General features: G+C 41.7%; 1 protein-coding gene across 1 annotated transcript in view; it reads right to left on the minus strand.

Annotated features, from left to right (window-relative positions):
- Positions 1 to 2,644: 2,644 nt before the first annotated feature.
- Positions 2,645 to 17,036, minus strand: part of MED12L (mediator complex subunit 12 like) — a 157,034-nt gene continuing 142,642 nt past the window's right edge. Inside the window, exons 39-44 of the mRNA XM_026065168.1 lie at positions 10,839 to 10,928; positions 10,018 to 10,238; positions 8,598 to 8,751; positions 7,602 to 7,667; positions 4,434 to 4,515; positions 2,645 to 3,943 (exon numbers count right to left, since the gene is read on the minus strand). Of these exons, the coding sequence (XP_025920953.1) occupies positions 3,891 to 3,943; positions 4,434 to 4,515; positions 7,602 to 7,667; positions 8,598 to 8,751; positions 10,018 to 10,238; positions 10,839 to 10,928 (666 nt within the window). The 3' untranslated portion in view covers positions 2,645 to 3,890. The remainder of the gene's footprint in view (positions 3,944 to 4,433; positions 4,516 to 7,601; positions 7,668 to 8,597; positions 8,752 to 10,017; positions 10,239 to 10,838; positions 10,929 to 17,036) is intronic.

Consider the following 17,036-nt stretch of genomic DNA (forward strand, 5'->3'; position numbering starts at 1 on the left):
GGAAAAAAAGGTTTAGCATTGTGGTCTAGCATCGATTTCAGTGATTAAATGGACTTAAATAACAACTAACTTAAGGCACTTTTGCTCTGCCAGCAAACAGTGAGTATTAAATACAATTATTTTCCAGAAACGTACCTAGAGATCTTCAGTGAAGGATACACTTTTTCACGTTAGTTTAATATTGTCCACCTTGTATGACTATGATGAGCATGGAGCATGTAATGCAAGAGTATTTAAGAACCAAAGAGCAGATTTTATTGTGATGCAGATCACGTTCCTGATACATTGAATATTTAGTAAGACTTTTTTAATAAATATTCCATGGGAAAGAAGTAGTGAAGTATTTTTAATAACACAGCATTGTTTCACACTGAGCGTCTTTTGCAGAACTTTGGGAGGCTACATACAAAATGATTTTGTTCTCATTTTTCAAAGAGACAGTTCTGTTTAGCACTTTAAAAAAATTAAAGAATACACAGACTGCACGTGGAAACAGTCTAGGTTGGTATAATTCTCCTATTGTCACAAGGTCCGCTTTTAAAGAATTCACACTGGAAAATAATTGCATCAGCTCACATATGAATTTACTCAGTTCAGTAGGTGGGTCTAAGCAGCAGCCTTCTGTACATGCAGAAAAAGTGTCTTTATAACAGTAGGAAATGTCTAGCTACATATTTTACACTAATGAATCATGGATTAGACTGGTCAAATAAATTTTAAACAATTAAGACAGGAAGTAAAACTCAGAGTTCCTTATTTTCTTCCTAAGAGAGAGATTAACGTTAGGACAGAAGGGTCAGATATCTGCAGCCTTTCCCCCTAAGTGCAGAGGTTTGGGGCACAGGGATATCACGGGAGAAGCTGTGTTGCTCCTGCCCGTCCCAGCTTCCCGGCAGCCTGCTGTACTGGGACACCTCAGCAGAGCAGAAGCTGGGGCTCCTGGAGGAAAGCAGTCTCTATCCATTACAGAGTCCACTGGATATAAGGAGGATACATACAGTGCAGTCACACCCTGCACCATGAGCAATTCCAGCACTTTACATAATTTAAAATAATAAGAAAACAAGTCCTGTAACGTCATTTTGGGGTAAACAATAAGATCTATTGCTTGTAAGAAGGGCTCGCAATAAAAGCCCTCAGTGCAATACAACAACAGAACTTGAAGCTGTTGCATTAACGTGTCCCACCAGTGGCTGAGTAGCACATAAGACTCTTACTCATGAGAAAGCATTTGAGTGCTAAGAGCTGAATGCAGATTTTGCCTCATTTAACTATATTACGATCAACTTGGGGTTTGGTTTGGTTTGTTAAGGTCGTACCCTCAGCTTGGATTGCTTTTATGTTGGTTTGATGATTTCCTGACATCAAATGCATACAGTTAGTTATGTTCTTGTTTCTTCCTTCCACAGTATAGATGAAGTAGCAGCAAAAAATTGGCTAGGTTAAATTAATTTTACTGGTTGACCTCTGTAATAGCTTTATCTATTATTTTTAAGAACAGTAAAGGGTTTTGATCCAGAGGATAAGTAAATCCACTTAAACAACTGAACAAAAAGGATTTTATGTGAAGAAAATCTTATCTATTCTAAAAGCTAATCAAAATCTAAAGAATTTAAGCTGTTAGTAAGTCTTCTTGAATGTGATCACAAAAGGCAAATATAAAAGCCTACAGCTTGAATGACTCCAAAGATTGTAAAAATATAAAAATGATTTATGTAAACTACTTAACTTCCTGGTCTACTCAAAAAAGCATGAAGCAAACAGATTTTTAGACCTTCTGTGCAGACCTGATTCTTGCTGATGAAGCTGGATTTATGCAGAACACTCCGGATTTTCTGGAGGTTTGCATGACGCTTGCAGCTTTAACTTTCACTGGTCAGGTCACTGGGGACTACCAGAAGCTGACTGTACAGTAAACAGGCACTTTTAAGATTTAAGTCTTCCATGTAGAGAGAGAAAAGTATCATAAATATTTGACATTTTCAACTTGTAAGTTTACATGTATGCTGTTAACTGGATATGCAAGTCGCAGCCTTGCCCCAGTGAAATGATGCAGCCCTTCTTCAGTCATTGTGTTGCATGGCTGTAACGGGAGAGAAACTAATGCTCAATCTGCTTTGCTTTGAGCAGTCTAGTTTAAGGCTGTGCAGTCATTTAAAAGGCCAAACCCAGCAACTTTCACCAGACATTTTCACATTTTGAAACAGACAGTTGTTAATATAATAGACTAAGCGACCTCTGTGTTTTGATAAAGTCTGATTCTAGTCTAGAGCAGATTAAGAGCTTTACAGCTATCTTCAGTATACAAAGTAGTTCAAAGATGTTAAAGCATCTTTTGCTAAGGTTGCTTGCATTGGTCTTGCAATGTGGGATTTGTACAAATTCCTGAGTTTCTGTACAGTAGGGAGGATTTTATTAACTAGCTGTCCTACCTCTCGCAGTTCGCTGAAGCTTGCTCAGCAGAAGCTTCCCCTCTCCCCACGGAACATGCGATTACAATACCATGTATAAGCTGCTCTCTGCATGGTAAATCAAGCAAGTTGAGTTAATATGGAACAGGGAAACAATATTCCGACATATATATTTTTAATGCCCTGCATGTTCCACATTCAAAATGTAAATGAATTTATTAAAAAAAAATATAAAGTAACTCTTAAATTACATAAAACAGTAACAAATATACTCTGTTTAACTCTAGTACGAGCGAAATGACCACATACTTGTACAGGTTAGAATAACAACTGCTTATAGAAATTTTGATTTATAATCTACTTGTGCTTTTGCACTCAGTTGATAATCCATAATGCATTGTACCACTGAAACACACCCAATCAAAAATCAAACCCAGAATTTTAAATACTTACCATAAAAAATAGTAGTAAACATACATAACAAGAATAACTCATTTAGGGCAACTTCACTATCAACAGGGCTCAGCTACAGCAGTACAGAAACGGCAGAATGGAATTTGGTGGCTTTTCCACTTTCACTCTGAAATCTGGTCTGAGATCTTTTACCGAACCCATCACGTGAGACAGAGATTCGTTTCCATGTCAGTGAAGAGGCTCCTGCTAGACTTTACCAGGACTTGGAGATTGCCCTAAATAAGTTAGAGTAAAATGCATTTTGACCCTTCAATCTTCGTTACTGTGTTTTTACTCTCCCAAAACTGATTGCCAATGAAATTTATATTAAAAAGACCAAATATGAAACACTGCTACTTCTAGTAGGTTTATTAATGTTACATTGTGGCTTTTAATATAAACTTTTAGAAATTCTAATACAAGCAAGAAACCCACTTCAGCACCTTCTTACCACAATGAGAGCAAGAGAAAATTGGTACTTTAAACAAAGAACTTTATAAAGTGCATATGAAAATTACAGTCAAATAAACACAATTTAAACTGATGCTTGTTCTACCATCAAATTAAGAGGTGAACATTTTAATGAACAAATCAACTTCTATGCCAAAATCGGAAGTGCCTTCGATTCAGTAGTTTGGTCCAGTGCGGTTCATTTAAAAAAAAAAGAAAAAAGAAAAAAAAATGTTTCCCACAAATAAATAAATCCAGCATTCTTTGTCCTCTTTAAAAGTAACAGGACCTAAAAAGCACCAAATTCATAAAATCTGCAACAACATTCTTCGAATAGGCCCACAAGTCCATACATTTTAATCTAGTTAAATGCAAAAAAAAAAAAAAAAAAAAAAAAAAAAACCCAAACCCAAAAAACCCACCTTGTTACATATTCACATCAACTGCAGCACAAAAAATAATTATTAAAATAATAAAATTAAAATTTGCTTTCTAGCAATAACTAGTGCATTGAATTTTGAATGTTCTGTTCTTCAGTGCAAACGTAACACTACGTCTCGTTTCCATCTTTTTGATTTAGAAGTGTGAAGGATGCCCGTACTGATTCACTCCTTGTTGTGGCTGGTTACCTGATTGATAAAGTAAAGGGAAGTGTTTGTGCCTCAGAACTGCACTCTACAAAAACACAGAAAAACACCTGTATTGCACGCAGCAAACACTAGTCCTAAGTCTCAGAGCAATACTCCTCCTTTCATACCTGTTAACACACAGACTTACTCGCTGCCGCGGGGACTCTGCCTGCTCTAGAGCTGAGGGGAGAAAACACCGAATCACGAGCAGGAAGCAGGCGCCGCTCCTGGACTCAGTGGAGCTGGCGTCTCTGCTGGAGACCCACCGAAATCCCTGGGGTGCGCGAGCACCGAGATTTTGGCGTAACATCACTACTGGGATGTGCTTGCTGTTGTCAGTAGATAAGTTACTTACATGTATACATGGCAGGATTTAAATAAGCAAAAAGTCTCCAGAAAAGTAAGTCCATATTCAAATATACATAACTATATATTTGTATGTATATATACTTACATATGTACGTACACACACACACACAATTATACTTACTAGAGAGCTGCTTCTGGAGCTGTCTGACCAGTGCGGCTGTCTGCTGTTGCTGCTGCGTCTGCTGTAAGCCTTGCCTTGGAAACTGCAACGGGAACACCAGAGAGGGAAGAGGTGAGCGCCGCGCAGGAGCCGCTGCAGGTGGACGCGGGAAGCGCTYGGCCTGCGCCTCGCATAGACATGCTGCAGCGGCCGCAGAGCAGCCGGCCCAAGCGCGGCGCTCCCCGGTTCAGAGCATCGCGCTCACGCAGCTCGCAGCACGACCGGAGCCGGAGGAGCGGAGCAGAGCCGCGGCACCGCTGCTGCGCACGGAGAGCAGTGCAAACAGCACCGGAGACGCCGCGGTGCCAGGCGGCGGCGGACCGGGAGCCGAGCAACGGAGGCGCGTGCCCGTGCAGCCCCCACAACGCCTGCTGCCTGGGCAGAGCGGCCACTTCGGAGCATGGGATAAAAGTGTGCGAAAGGCAAAACTGCCCCCACCGGGGCTCACAGAGCAGGGAGCGATTTCAGTCAGTGAACCCAGGAGAAGGTGTCGCCACGTGAACTGCTGAGAGATCCTGCAGAAAACGACCGCAGGAGAGAGACAGGCARAACTCCGACGACAGAACCTGAGGGAATCTGGATAGCGCAGGAGGGACCCGTGTAACACAGTTAAAAGTTACAGAACAGTTGTTTTCTTCCTTCCCCTGAAATATTCTGTACTCCCAACTGCGTTACAAGGTATCGCACGTGTCCAGCCAGACACAAGGGACAGAGCCAGCCTCCTCTTACAAAAAGTTCATCGTTTCTGCCTCTACAGAGGCCAGGCTTCATCCTGCAGGTCCGTTTAAGCAGTTTTACAATCTGCCTTGTTCCAAGCCAATGTAAATCAAAACTGAAAATCAAAATTAACACCATTTTTGGCATTTCTATGCAATTACGTGTGAAATTTCACCCTCTAGGAGAGCATTTTTCCCAGAGCAGTGACATTTCAGGTAAGAAGGATATGCACAAAACAAGCTCTTCACAGCCCTGCGCACCTTCTGCAGGCTTGTAGTTGCGCATGCGACTCTTTTTTAGCTCTACTGGAAGGGGAAACTGCTCAATACCCAACCAAGTGGGCAAACTCATCCATTGAAAAAAACAATGATCAGTCTGATCCTTACCTTAAACCCACGTGGATCAAGACAAGGTCTTTCCAATGCATGGTATTAAGTACTACGCAAATTCAGTATGAGTGTCCATAAAAATTATTTGATAGTGATAGATAGCAACTTGGTAAAAATTATATGTTAAATTACAGAAGGCTCCAATTTAGCATATAGGATTTTCTCAAAAATAATTTTGTTTGTACAGTTCTCTTCATGAGCTCTATTATATGACTTATTATGTAATTTAAAGGGGATCTTCAGAGAACAAACCAATTTTTTTTTCCTGTACACACTCAAACACCAGATAATTGGCACCCATCTTTTACATTCATACATTTCTCTTATGTACGTATAAAAATGCACGAATGACTATTTTAACCATTTGACAGACTTTATCTGTACAGCCCAAAATCAAAGGCCTAAACCCCTTAACTGTCACCTGCAACATGAATTAAGGTAGAGGCTGGATTTTTCGCAGTGGAGCTGCCGCTGTCAGAATGAACACCAGAGGGAGCGTGCATAYGCACACAAACGCACCACGAGCATACTAACATGAAGAAAGTATTAACAACCGACACCTTAGTTTCATAGCGAACTCTTTTCTTACTATTAGAGCAAAAATATAGTTCCACAAGCAGCCTCAATCATATATGTTATCCTGCTTTCACCTTGAAGTCTTAGAGTACAAATACAGAGAAAACTTCATGAACCCACAGGCATCAGCAACTCCTACCAATTTCTCAATCAAGTTTAAATTTTTAAAGCTAGCAAAGGCTATTCATTGGGGGTGTTTGGTTTTTGTTTTTTTAAACACAGAGAACATTTATAAAACACAGAGCATATCAAGCATAAACAGGAAAAAAATCATTCCTGCAGCAGTAAGAAGTTAATCTACCCCTCTTGCTCCTTTGGGACTAGTAAATGTTACCTTTAAACCCTCAGAAAAATAGCAGTTGGCTTTGCATTGGATATTTAAAATGGTCGTTTCTTAATGCCACAATAGTAGTAAGACTGAAGAGGTTTTTAAAACATTTCCATTTTTTTCTCCCTTTGGATTCACACACAGAGATTTAAGGCTATTTGTTAGTCTTGTTCTTAGAAAAGAAACACACAGAATAAGAAAAGTACCAATACCCATTTTGTAACTATATCCCCACATATTTCTCAGAAGAACTGCTACAGGTGGTTATCTGCGTTCTTTAGGAAATCAGCAATTAGTTTTAGTTCAATATAGCTAAGTGTCATCTCCAAAAAATTGTTGAAATGAAGCACTGGAACTTTTCCACACACAAAAAACCCTGTTTTCAGCCAAAACACTGTCGTATTTGGCTCAACTTTGCTAATAATCTTGACTAAATTGGTGAATTAATCATAAAGGAGCAAGAGAAAAGTGTGTACTTCATTCCTAGAAGAAGCATCTTTAGAAAGCAAACTAAAATGCCATGCTACAGTGAAGCCAGGAGGCTGAGTGGGGTGGTGCATAAGCCCTTCTTTTCAAGGCCTGTGTTCAAAACCTGCGTTTGCATTGAGATCAAAATCCAGCAGGCAAGATGGGCTCCAAGTACACGTCAGCGGATGCATATCTCAAGTCTCGCCACATTCGGGCGAGGTGGGCACGTTCACGTGGTCTCCTGCAGACAGATGCAATCCTGTTCTGCCCCTAGTCAGAGCCAACCAGATGCTACGTGGATGCATTATCAAGGTGTTGAGCCCCAACTAATAAAAGTTGAACCTCAGCAGGAATTTTATCACAGCTACGATTTTTGGTCAGCACAGGATGCGGGTAAAACAAGCCTTCCACCCCGCTTGCACGGAGCGTGCACATTCCTAGCTCGTTCCTGCCAGTGGGAGCAACAGCACCACGGACGCGAGCAAGTCAGCACCACGTAACGTACCGAGGTGCTGAGGTAGGGCAGCTCATACAAGCACTTCCGCTCACTCTTCCTGGATTGCCACGCTGCCTGTTTCTGCACGCGGCAAAACCTCCCCTGCCGTTACCCTCATACCTGCACAAAGACGTCCGGATTTCTCGCCTGCTTACCAGAGGCTGCTGCGCTTGCATCGCCTGGAGACCCAGCGCCTGCTGCTGGCCCTGCTGCTGCTGCAACTGAAAGAAGATCGTCACGTAACGAACGGCAACACGCACCCGCACCCTGCTTCAGCGAAACCATTACCACCAATAGCAGCGGCAGCAGTTGTCTTGTTGTCTTTTCATTAAGTTACAGCAATATATTGCCACTCCGAGGTTACATTTCAAAGGAATATGGCTTTTCGTGACTTATTTCCAAGCCATGGTTTGGGCTCGTTTATAGTGTTCGTTATGGAAGGGCCCTTTCTCACTGTGCTGTGTGAAAGATGAGCCTTACAGCTCTCTACTTCCACTCAGTGTCAGCCATACCATTTTTAATAGAAAGAAATATTCAAAAGCTGGTATATTTAGTATACTACAACATCAGAAAAATCTAAATAAAATACATTATCAATTGATAGTAACTGGCATAAACAGCTGTTGCATTAAAGTGAAAACATGAAAATAATTCCAACTATCAAAGGGCCGGGGGAAAGATTTTAATCAGATTTACTTCCCCTGTATCAATCTTTACATATTTAACTGACAAACTGATACTTATATCCAAATTAAAAATATACCAGCAAATCAAAATATAGGAAATATTCCAGACAGGGAGCAAGCCCTTCTGATTTAATTCTAGTATTTGCTGTAACACCAAATAGTCCAGAGCACAACCACTGCTTGTGTCTCAGAACATTCAGACAGGCCATTCTCAAGTTCACCTTCTCCAAAAGCGTACTACAACCCTGAAACATTGAATTTTACATGTACACCCAAAGTTTTATTAAAGAACCAATTATTTCACTCAAATAAAAGCAGTTAAGGTTTATAATACCAGACTCCATTGCTTTAAACTTGAGTTCACAGGCAAGTGTGTGTGTAATACCATCACCTGATACAGTAATGTTTACACTTCCTTTCCTGCACTCAAACATCCCTTTCCTTTAATGCAATGGAGTCGCTCACCTGAAAGAGTCTCTGCTGTCGAATCTGCTGTCTCTGTCTCATCTGTTCCTGGGGCAGCTGTACCGAGTTAAGGTTTGGATGTGGACCTGTGGCTGAGACAGCATCCAGTCCCCCTCCGACCAAAGAGTTCTGCTGCAAAGGCTGGTGCGTCAATCTGATAGGAAAAAGAAAAAAAAACGGTTATACTTCAGTTATAAACAGAGAATAAGTTAGTCTAGAAGCACTCAACTATATGCTGTAACTTTAGTCTTCGATATATTTAAAGGATTTTAGGTTTTACAGGAAGAATGTATTTTTAAATATGAATGTTCTGAAAAAAATTCCGTAACAGGAGCAGTTCCATACTATTGCCCAATAACTGATATACATAGTAATAACATTTCTCTGAACACAAAAAAGTAGGTCTAACCATCTGGCTCTCTTGCTTTATTTAGAAAGAAAAGTGAACTTCCACATTTCAAGCAAGAATTCCACATATACATTAAAATTTTCTCCAGATCAAAGTATCTTCCAGTTATACTAGAATGAATTCAACACTGATGATAAAGACTTTTCAGTGTTTTAGAAAATAAAAAGCACACCAAGCAAGAAATACTTCCTTAGGGTGTAATGGGAGTAATTAAGATTGACAGAACCAGAAAGATATACATGGGAAAAACATGGTGGATAGCTAATTTAATTAAACTTAGCTGTGTAAAACTCCCAGCAAAGACAAAGTAATTCAAGTTTATTCCAAATGCAAGGTGTCCTGTATGTTTTTGTACAAGGCTGTCAACCAAGTTAAGGCCAAACTCAACATTTTCTGCCTTACTCTTCAATACTCCCTATTACAGATTTCATTTTTGCTTCATCTGCTTTCTGTTTCATTACATTTATTTTCCAGTTATTTTTTCCTGATAGTTTCTTGTAGACACTGCATCTCAGCTGTACTTTCACACTGAAGAAGAATACATACATTCAAGCTTAAGCAAAATTCATTTGTCTATTGCTAGTTAAATTACCTAGTTAATCTGCTCTTTTCTTGACTACAAAATCTTCAGTAAACCTGGAATATTTCTTAATGTTTAATACGATACACTTGTTTGCATGATATGGATATATCTCATGTAGTATATGTGTGAGTGTGTGTGCATGTGCAGTGAAATAGTATCCAACAGTCATTTTTAAATAAATATATTTTATGCTCTACAAATATACAGGATAACTGGGCTGCAGTGTGTGCCAAGACCAATTTAAAACGGAAATTAAATGAAGAAAAAAATGGGAGGAAATTGAGAAGAAAGACAAATTTATTGCTAATTAGACCCAGCATTAACCTCATTTTRACACACTTAATTTCAAGTAAACATTTAGACCTGTAAAGCAAAGCTGCAGTTGGCATCCTGCAATATCACCAGGCACGAGAAGCCCAGGGCCTTACCGCTGGGCGCCTGTCAAGGGCTGAATGTAGGCAGCCGCCTGCTGCTGAAGATACCCGCTGGGCTGCTGCTGCATCTGCCTCAGTCTCTCCATCAGCGTGGCACCGGCGTGCGTCGCCGGGTACGTCCTGGGGCTGTAGCTGGGGGAAAGCACCACGCCAGCAGCCTGCTGCTGGGGCAGAGGCATCTGGGTGCTGTACATGGTGTATCCGTGAGGCATGGTCTGCATGGAAAACAGCCAAAAAAGTAACCTCCCTGAGCCGTACTGAAATTAGCTTTATTATAAAATAAAGAGGTGACCTTTGTCAAAAAACCAAAACCTGGGCAAGCCAGCAGGATGCGGTGCTCACCCACACGCCAAGCGGCCACCGCCATACACGGGCAGCAGCAGCCTGTCTGCAGGTCCAGGCAGCTGTGGCGCACGCGTACCCCTCGCCCCCCTCCCGGCCCCTCTCTCTCCTTTTTTTATTATTATTATTTTTAACCCCAAAGACCAGAATGGGCATGGCAAAGATTTATTTGGAAGAGTTAGTGATGGTAATAGCTCACCAGAAAGAGCCACATTTCAGACTCAACTCTGCAGTACGCTTGGTCTCTACCAGCCACATCCTCAGGGAAAAGCTGGAGAGCGCCCGGGTTACAAGTTGTACCCGATGCAGTACGCAGAGACAACGATCGCCCGGCAGCGCGTCAGCACCACGACAGGCCGCATGGACAAGGTAAGTCCCGAGCAAGCCTCCCACAGAGAAAAGCGGCCTGGAGGGCACAGGAGCTTGGTTCAAAAGCGTTTTTATGCGCTTGCTCCACAGGAGCATCTCAGTACCTGTGCTTGCTGCAACCCCGGGTACTGCGGAAGCTGAGAAGAGGGTCGAACTTGCGGAGTAAAAATAGCAGCTTGGTCTATCGGCTGACCCTGAAAGACACATTAAGATCAGACACAATCTCGATACTCTAAACAAGCAGCTTTCAAATTCTGGACACCAACCCAGTCAACTCATGTAATAAAGAGTTAAGGAGAGACTTTACCATTTCCTTCACGAAAGCTGCATTGCTCAACACCAAACTGACTGCTGAACTACTGAATGTAGCCTTAATTCTATATTTATTTGTAGGGAGATGGAAGAATTGACTTCGCTTTGATTTATGACACTATTGTAACACTGCAAAGTGAATAAAAAGGCATGTACTGAACAGAGGTATTGCAGGCAGCCAGTAAAATGGAGTTTTGCAAAGGATTTCTCCTATCTTGTAAAAGAAAATAGTCTCAAAGACAGCACACTAAATTATACAGGAAGCACATTAAATTGTACAGGAAGTTTAAAATCAGTGCTAATCTCTAGTTTCAATATAGAGCTGCTAACTTTCCAAGGCTACTTCATCGCTTGCCTTCCCCCAGATAAAGCAGACAGAATGCTGATTATCAGAGGCTCTGACGATGGGCACAAAATACCTACAGGATCAATACACACATCTCCAGCTTCCAGCCGTCACAGACTGGAAACACACTCCAGTCCTGCGATCACTCACCTGCCCAGCCTGTTTATTTCAAATTGCTTCAAAATTTATGCCCAATTAATGGCAAATCATTTAAAGATTTCAACGGTTACTGTATTAGTATGTTTTGAAGCGTAAGAGAAAAAAATTTAGCCATAATTTTAAGACCAAGATTGTGAAAAATTTGCGGATGAGAATTTGGCAGGGGTACATTCAACCCTGTGTATTTTTTGTGCAATTGGGATGCTGTAATTGATCATTTTGAAAATGATTCTACTCAAAAAAGCTCAGTCGCAGACATGACCTGGAAGCAGGGATGTTCCTTCCATTTAGCTGCCCAGGTCACCACAAGGAAAACACACAAAAATCATGTCTCCAACACAACATCTGCCATTTTAATCAGAATCTTCATAACAAAGATGTATTATAATTCAGGGCTAAAAGTCACTTGGATAATAACACTGCAAGCAGCAACATCACAATCAGGGCCAGCAGCTGGCAAAGAAAATGTTACAGGAGATAAAATACTGAAGCACCGTAGGAACTTTCTTCCTTCATCTGCTCTCATCCCTTCAGCTGGACCTACACCAAACATTAACCAGAATGTAAGTGCGACCAGCAGCCCTGCAGTTCAGCCACTATTTTGGTTTGGGTTTAAAAATTCACCCATCGAGAAACAGACCCAAGACACAAACAGAACTATCCGGTCCCAACGGCCGTAGCACAGCGCAACGGTACGCCGAGACGGTATTCCAGCTGCGTGCCCGGAAACGGTAGAGTTGCATGCGGGGGGCGGCGGAAAGATCCTCACATATTTTAAAACTTTCTTTTTTTAAAAGGAGACAAATGAAGAAACACAAAAAGAATAATCCTTTCTCTGAACAAATTGCTTCAGAAATCCAACCATGAGATAGATAAAGATATGATCTGAATTCACTCAAAGGTGAACTGTGAGATCTGGTAAAACCGTGACTGATTTCCAGAAAACCTGAGGCCTTAAGCTGCTCCCAGCAGTAACGCAGACCGGCTTTGGGTTCTGCGGAGCAGCTCCGCACAGAAGCTCTGCTGGGAGTCGATGTGGGTGCTGCCCTGCTGGGTCCCCCCGGATGCTCTCACACGGTTCCCAGCGACGCCAGTGACAGCCACCCCCATGTGTCCAAGAACAAAATTTTTCCCCGTATGCCCATACCCTTCCTTTAAACAGTGACCCCCTAAAGTCAGTATAAAGTTCTATTAATGAAATGGGATTGGGCCCTAACTCTTTAAGAAAATACTAAATAAGCAGATGCATGATCCCAGAAACACATGGCTGGCAGAAGGCCGCATATATGAAAGCCACAAATGAGTTTTGTCCATCGACCTTTTTCCTACCATTTAAAACTTACATAAAGCAGCCCATCTCAAGGGGGTTTTGACTCAAAAGAGCAGAGCGCTCATAGCTGTGACCACCGTCTATGAGGCACCACTGCCCAGGCCAGACAAAATCAAACATGACTTTTAAACAAAGAGCTGTTCAGCAGTCAGGGTGCAGATCAATTTAATCCATGGCAGCAGCAACCGCAGAGCAAATTCCAACGCTGTGAGAGAGAGATCCGTATTCCTACGTGGAAGCAGCAGGCATTGCTAAATTCAAGATGACCTCCCCCTCCAGGCACAGTTTAGTAAGAGCTAACCAGCACGTCAGCCAAGTGCTGCAAGCCAGAATTGCGCAGGAACTTAGGAAAAGGAAGGGAAAAAAATATATTATTCAATGCTGGTGAAAGGTTATAGTAATAACCAGTTATCTTCTATTCTACTTGCCTCTTAAAATGAAGCAAACCTTACTGCTTTTCTCTGTTAAGCTATGCAACTATATTATACTTAGAATAAAATTACTTTTCTAGATAGAGCTGGAACTGCAAAGACTATCAAAGAAGCAGTGGTACTTTAGGCTGATTTTGACAACCAAATCTGTCTTCAGAAGTAGGCAGGGAAATGCTAACAGTTACAAGACATGAGAAAAATGTCAGGCGATAAATTGAAGACTTCACTGTATACTTGCTACATATCTAGGTATGTCTAATTAGCTAATTAGTAAATATGCTGATCTATACCCTGTCTTAACATGTTACCAGTAGTAACAGTATTTATTGCACACACATAAAATATAGACAACAGGGTAAACAGGAAAGACTTTTTAAAAACATCTTTTGTTTTGCCTTTCCAATAAGTGATTTTAACAACATTGCAGCATTCCCTAAGATAGGAAGAAAGTCCCAGAAACTAACTCTGAAATAGCTTTTCTCATTAATAATATCTGGCAAGCTTTCAAACACAGATGGTTAAGGATGTAAACTTCATGCCACAGGGAGGGACATGTTATTTTCCCCAGAAACAAGTGAATTCTGTGAAACATAATAACGTAACAGGTAACCATTAGCTGCTACTTGTTTTGAAAGTAACCAAAAGTGGTTATTTTAATAACTGCACGTTCTTCTGTAGTTCAGGAACACGACATCAGGCAGGATGCTGCCACGCTTGCCCGAGACGAGAAGTATTTGGGAAGCTGCAGCTACAAGAGGGCCCAGGGAGAGCTCTCCCTTCCGGGCCGCCTGGCCGAAGCACCGTCACGTCAGCGGGAACCGCGCGGCGCCCGCCGGACCGCTGGTGGCACGCGCGGGGCGGACAGCAGTGCTCCATCCTCCCTTTGCAGCCTATCTGCCACTCATGGGGCAGGGCTGATACGGCGTTCGCCTGTACTTCATTTTACGTACATCATGGCAAAAGCTAGCACAGAGCGGAGCAGAACCAGCCATCAGCATGAAGGGAATGGCAAAACGCGAAAATGCGACTCATGCGTCAATGTACATGGCATCGGAAATATCTTGCAGCTACCCTAACCTTTCACAGCCAGAAAGGCAACACTTTCTGAAAAGGAAAATAATAAATCAATGATCCAGTTATTGGAAATATTAGGAGGAAAAATATTATTTATGTGCGCAAGTGTATTCACAATCTTCCCGCATGCACCCACCATACCATCTAGGTAAGAAGAGTGCCCAAAGCGTATCATTCTCATCAAAAGCAAGGGGTGCAGCTTGTGTGTTGAAAGAAATGAATGTTTGTGCGAAAGAAAAAAAGAGAAGAAAAATTTATGGTCTCAGAATGGTTACCATTATGTTGTCAAAGCCATCCTGAAGGGATACAGCAGTGCTACAGACCTCCTAAAGGAAAAGGACAGGCGAGAAAATAGCAAACAATATAGAGAATATATATTAGCCTTGCATTGTTAGTGGAGCAGTTCTCATCCAAACACTACTACTATACACAAATGACTTCAGTAGTTTATCTGATATTTTTATAGCATGGCTATTGCCACAGCAGAAAAACATAACGTATTCTTTAGCAAAACACTTAAAACAATTGTGTACAAATCCAGTCAGCAGCCAGCATAACACTTACCGGATGAATCTAGAGCTAGAAAAAAATTGAGTAGTTAATGAGCAAAAAAACCCTGAAGAACAACTTCAAATGGATCTTCTGGCTCGGTGTTGCATGTGATCCCCTCTACCAAACAGTTTAAAAGCAGAAAGCTTTGTATTACCTATTTAAGACATGAAGCTTGAGAAATTGCCTGCAACTCATTTCCTCATGGCCATGTTCCACTGCGGGGGCAAAGAAACTTCCCAAGAGAAGCTTAATAAACAGTCTGGACAAAATCAAAAACCCGCCTTGCTTTGTGAAACATGATGTTTGACCAAGACACCTTACTAATCACTGTCTTCGAATCTAAAATCGTCTATCTTTTAGAAAGAATAATTGGTTCATAAATTTATATTCAAAGTAAGTGAAGAGATAAGCATACTGCCGTGTTAGGCGAGAAGTGCCAGGAGATGCCGGCTGACCAAGGGTTGGCACACGGGCTCGGGGACGGCAGAGAGTGGTGGATGCTGCTGGAGACCACTGCCTGGAGGAAGCGGCAGCTTACTGGGAACACCAGCTTCTCGGCCCTCACTTCCATGCTAAATCAGCGTTACGTACTTTACGGAAAACACAAATCTATATGAGTTAGCGTGAAATTCTAATGCAATATTTCCCTTCATGTAAAGGATCTCTCTGCTTAATATTACTTCTGCACGAGGAATTTTATCCAAGCATTGTCCAAAAGAAGAAAATCTCCATAGTTTTCAAGGAGTCTGACAGAAAAACAGTATTTGGTTTGTGTTCACTGTAAGCTGGTTTCATTTGGCAGCCGAGGCAGGAAGAGACGAGTGAGAGCGTACTCGGAGAGTTACACTTGCACGTGCCCACAGGTCCAGCGCCTYGGACAGGCCAGTGCTTGCGCGCTGCGGGACGGCAAGGGCGGTCAACACCCACACGCGCCCAGGAGAGAGGGCAGGGAAGCAGAAGGAGGCGCTGTCCACCTCAGAGCACCAAGCCAAATACACTGTTACTGCACCCGGTGTGTACACTCTGCCCAGACACATATGAATATAAGCAGCTGTTTTATGATTTTTTTATATATATACACACACATGCGTGTACACATTTTATATACACACACTTTATTTGCTAACATTCAAATTCATACTGAAGTAGTAAATTTCAGCAGCTGGGCACATCTGTAGCTCATCTATTCTCCACTACCAAAAAGTTTTGCTCTTATTTTCTTTTTAGAGGTCCTGCACTAAAGAAGACTGAAAGCCTTTTGTATTTAGTATAGCAATTTCAGAACTGCTTCTTCTGCTACAGCTACAGTCTATGACTACCTTTACTTCTACAATGGACACCTTATTCCACATCATGCAAGTTCCGCACAACAAAAACACAGAAGTTGAGATAATTTGCATTGGTGGAGTTTCTACAACAGTATTATCAAAAGTGAGACTTGAAAGCTCAGTTAGTCCATCCATTAGATATAACACACATCAACTAGACCTAGGCCTGCAGATCTAAATAGCAAAACACAAACGAAGAAAACCCAGTGGGTGTCCTGCAAGCCAAAACAATTCGACACTAACCTTCAGCAAGCGCCGAGCTGTGAGCGCTGCTGTTTAGGATGTTGTCAGTGAGCGCTGATGCAGCACTGGCAATATGATATACACCCAGATTTTCTGAAACTCAAAAATATTGCTGAGATAACCCTGCCATCAGGAATCAAAGACATTCAAACTGCTTTGAATAGTCACTTGTACAGAGAATTTGGATCTCTACTGAAGTAGTCACCGCTGCCTGCTGAACTTAGAACCAGTATAACACACTTGGAGCTCTACCTTCATTCACCTACGTGACCAGGGACCTCTGCTAGGAAGTTCACCTCAAGAGAACTCAGATTCACTATGCAATTTGTTTGAGCATTTGTGTGCAAGTCTCTTCCATTTATTCTTATTTTCTAAGCTACTGACCCCATGTCTAAAAAATTAGCACCAGAGACCTTTCCACAGGACAGCATATGATCACCTGATTTTTGACAAACAATAAAATGGTTTTGTCCTAGTGTCTGTAAAAAAATTTACAGATTCTGATATCAGATAGGTAAGTGCAAAGG

The sequence above is a fragment of the Apteryx rowi genome, unplaced genomic scaffold (assembly GCF_003343035.1).
Source record: "Apteryx rowi isolate R43461 unplaced genomic scaffold, aptRow1 scaffold_224, whole genome shotgun sequence".
In the NCBI taxonomy this organism is placed as follows: Eukaryota; Metazoa; Chordata; class Aves; order Apterygiformes; family Apterygidae; genus Apteryx; species Apteryx rowi.